Source organism: Doryrhamphus excisus, chromosome 9 (assembly GCF_030265055.1).
Source record: "Doryrhamphus excisus isolate RoL2022-K1 chromosome 9, RoL_Dexc_1.0, whole genome shotgun sequence".
NCBI lineage: Eukaryota > Metazoa > Chordata > Actinopteri > Syngnathiformes > Syngnathidae > Doryrhamphus > Doryrhamphus excisus.
This window is the reverse complement of record NC_080474.1, coordinates 8,928,479-8,932,695: the sequence shown is the minus strand read 5'-3', so window position 1 is coordinate 8,932,695 and position 4,217 is coordinate 8,928,479. Positions and strand designations below refer to the sequence as shown.

General features: G+C 41.1%; 1 protein-coding gene across 1 annotated transcript; it reads right to left on the bottom strand.

The window, feature by feature from the left end:
- Positions 1–522: 522 nt before the first annotated feature.
- On the bottom strand, positions 523–3,770 carry LOC131136157 (melanoregulin-like). The gene is made up of 6 exons (XM_058082731.1): positions 3,696–3,770; positions 3,463–3,613; positions 3,161–3,392; positions 1,150–1,240; positions 880–1,046; positions 523–751 (listed from the first exon to the last, which is right to left on the bottom strand). Exons 2-6 carry the CDS (start codon positions 3,537–3,539, stop codon positions 680–682), a joined length of 639 nt encoding a protein of 212 aa, XP_057938714.1. The 5' UTR covers positions 3,540–3,613; positions 3,696–3,770; the 3' UTR covers positions 523–679.
- Positions 3,771–4,217: the final 447 nt, after the last annotated feature.

The following is a 4,217-nucleotide window of genomic DNA, read 5'->3' as shown; positions in this document are numbered from 1 at the left end:
TCAAGTTGTATTGTCATTCCTTTGCAGACACCAAAATTTACCAAAGATGGGAACACATCTTCCCTTTGTATATTTTATACACTTTAGTCCAGTGAGGCTCAATGGCTGGTTTTTATGTTAATACACGAAGAGGGTAACAAGAAAAAGAAAAGAATCGTTTACTTTGGTTTAAAAAAAAGTCCTCAAATACTTCTTAGTCACACTTACTAATTTTTCATTTGCAGAAAAACATTTGTGTTCTTACCTTTTTATCTGTATGTGAAGTTCATTCAGCCTATCCTTCTCCAGCAAAAGTTCTGATACTTTGTTGTAAAAGTGTGATCACCTCCTCGTGAGCTTGGATAAATAATCCTCAATCTTTAGGCTTTTCGCTTAACAGTTAAATATCAAAGTGCCACACACGCACACTCAAAAAAAGCTGTCTGTTCCTTTCTATTGAAGGGCGGCAATGGTAAGTAAGTATATTCCAGCTCATGCATGCCCCACCTCCCCACCCCGTCCCCCTTCAAGATGAATCAAGTATTTGCAAGTGCCTCCCGAATGACACTTTTGTGTATTTTATTGTCTGATGAGCAAGAATAAAGATGTCACACTTACACCTAAGACATTATACAGGCTGTAGAAAGTGTATAATAAATGTTTGGAACCATTATTGATGGTTGTTTCAGCCTTCTCGTCTTTAGACTTTTGGATATTTTTCTCTGGCCAGCCTGACAAATTCTTCAGCACTGTCCAGAGACACCAGGCGATCCTGAAGAGGATGTGGAAAGGACAGAATATTGACTGCATATGACATATACAGTAAGTCAGTTAGCTGCTCCTTGTTTATTGAGTTAGTGAAAAAGACAAACTGGATGCTGTGTGTGTGTCTGAGTGTACCATGACATAGAGGTATCTGGTCCGATGTCCAGTTCCTGGAGGAAATAGGGATGTATGGTCCAGTAACTGGATCAACAGCTCAGTAGCTTTATGAAGACTCTCGTGGTCCTGATTTAGGCCAGTTTGTTTGTTGACATACAACAAGGCGTCCACCTCAGCCTGATATCCTGCAGGCACCACGGCATGTAGTGACACATCAAGGCATCGCAATTTATAAAGTTTAGAACATGGAGCTGCATCCAGTGGATATGTGGAACATGAGTGTCTCACCTAAATGTAGCAGGATTTTCTTCCATCGAGCTCTGACTTCGCGTCGGGCATAGTGTAACGTGTGGATGTCGTAATTCAGCTTTTCCCATTCCTTTGGCAACATATTAAGTAAGATGGGTGGAGTTTGTGTACAACATGCAGGAAACAGGGTAAAACAAAGATGCACATTTCAAAAATTAACATTGCATGAGCTGCACAAGTGGTTAGTGCGCAGACCTCACAGCTAGGAGACCCCAGTTCGATTCCACCCTTGGCCATCTCTGTGTGGAGTTTGCATGTTCTCCCCGTGCATGCGTGGGTTTTCTCCGGGTACTCCGGTTTCCTCCCCCATTCCAAAAACATGCTAGGTTAATTTGCCACTCCAAATTGTCCATAGGTATGAATGTGGGTGGGAATGGTTGTTTGTCTATATGTGCCCTGTGATTGGCTGGCCACCAGTCCAGCGTGTACCCCGCCTCTCGCCACACAGCTGGGATAGGCTCCAGCACCCCTGCGACCCTCGTATGGATAAACTGTAGAAAATGAATGAATGAACATTGCATGAAGTTGGCCAAGGCGTTTCTGACACGATAGAGAGCAGAAAAAAAAGATCTCCTACTATCACATGTGGAAGTGGTAAGTTTTTGGCTTCTTAAGTTGAGAGGAAGAAATAAATTTGAGGCTAAGCAGTGTAAATGTAACTGTAGGGGTGTTATAGTGGTCTTGCTTCATGTCTGTAGGGCACTACTAATGTTAAAATCCATATTTAGAAAGTCATAAACAGGTTTTCTATGCTCAAAAAATATAAAATTTATTAACATCCATCCATTTTCTATACCGCTTATCCCCACTGGGGTGTTGCTGGAGCCTATCCCAGCTGTCTTCGGCGAGAGGCGGGGTACACCCTGGACTGGTCACCAGCCAATCACAGAGCACATATAGACAAACCACTCCCACTGACATGCATTCAATCTTTGAGTGTGAAAGGATGGACTCTTGTTTGGCTCGGTTCCTTTCCCTTTATTTTTGACACTTGTGGGTCAAAAAGAGTTCTGTAAATGCTCCCATCGGTGCCTGCTCTGTCCTCTAATGGTAATGAGATAATTCAGTGAAAATAGTTGAACAGACAGGCTACATAGACCCAATTAGTGAATTAGAGCAGTGCAAGTCGTCATGAACATTTCCGGTATGTTTTGTACAAATGTAGTGTAAATGTTCCACACAGCTTGAGGCAAAATGTGGGCTCATGATATCCTGGTCATATACTGTAAATTCTAAATAACACTAAAAAAAAGAGTTTCATTTAAGAGACTTCCATGTTTTTCTCATCACTTAAGTTCTTACATAAATAACTATAGACAGCTGGGATAGGCTCCAGCACACCCGCGACCCTAGTGAGGATGATGCATAGGTGGAGTGTAAAGGTGACTACAGGGGTGTAATGTCAGATCTAGAAGGCTATAATAGTGTTAAAAATGTCTTGAGAAGTTTGTAAACAGGTTTTCTATGCTCTTACTCATGACTTTTTTATGACTATTCCAATAATATTTTGACTTTTTCCTCTTAATAGTAACATTTCCACAACCTAATTTTCAATGACATGTTTATATTGTTGTTGTTTTTTGTTTGTTTGTTTTTTAATTTGACTGAAAAACATACATTTGATTTAATATTTGAACTTTACGTGACTTTTGTCTGAGACATAATGAAGGCGTTTGGTTTGTTTGTGAGCATTCTTTTCATTTTTTCCTATTTTTGGGCAAAATTTAAATGGGGGAATTTAATTTTGTATTTTGTGTGGAAAAAAGGGGGGGGGGTGACAGTCATTAGATGGTACCCCTCCTTCTTTGTTTGTTTTGATAAATTTTAACATGGAATAACAATATAATATTGACATGTAAGTCAACTTCAATTAAGTGTCTGTAGTGACTTGTCTGACATAAAATAATAACCAGGTTCCATTGCGGTTAAACTGCATTCTGTGTGAGACATTGAATATCGGTGCTTCCAAAAAACCATCAAGTGATCTCACCTCGGTAGCTTTGTCAACCTGATCTCTCATGCCGATGAAGGCTTGCAGCTCTCTCTCTGATTCCCGCCTGAAGGATGAGGCACCGTGCGTATTTGTCCTCGGGCTTTGCTGGTTGTCCCAAGGCATCCCCAAGGCATACTGCTGTCCACAATGGCATTCCTCCTCCGTATCACTACACCCGGAATCATAGGATAGCGGCTCTGGTGGCTTGGAAGCTTTAGCAGCGTGCATGCTGGAGACAGAAACAGGTTGAAATAAATAAATGTTCATCATCCAGCGAGCGGAGTAAAGAGCAATCCCACCGGAAAAAGTGCCTTTTCTCCTCTGTGTTGTATTTCAGATAGGAGTAACAGCAGCAGAGTGTCAGTCTGGCACCCATTGTGCTTCGTGCCGCTAATGTCCTGCGCCACCACACTTCTTCTCGCAGATGTTTCCAAACCAAAATGTCCTCTCCTTCATTTGAAAGTGTGTAAGATAATCAATTCACGCACTGTCCTCACTTAGGTCCGTCCCCCCCTTACCCTGTACTCCTGACCTGATTGAGAGTCATCTGTCAATTAGCTTGAGTGGAAGCAGAAGACAAGTCACACAATCAACAGCACAGTCAGGGAGGCGGAGAAGGAATTCAGGAAAGAATGTACCCTGCCGGGATTTCCCGATTGTGGACAATGCTTTAGAGGAGTGGATCTTTACTGTCCTGAAAAATGCTCTTTTGTGAATGTAATGCTGCTGACAGTAGTATGAGAGTGACTCAGGCAGGGATGAAGTGAGGCCTCAGCGTATTGCTGTAAAGCTGTAATCTATCCAGAAAAGGTTTGGCGGGAATAACATATTATGAGGGGATAAAAATGGCATTTTAGTAGCATAAAGTTGAAATGTTAAAGAAACGCTATTTTTTTTCAAAGTTGTAGTGTCATGAGAAACAAACGAAACACCAAAGTTGTATTTTTTGAGCATTACATTTTGTCAGAAGAATATTATGAGGATAAAGTCATAATTTAAATATAAAACAATTACAAAAAAGTTGAAATTGTTGGAATTTTTTCAAGAGCTCAGT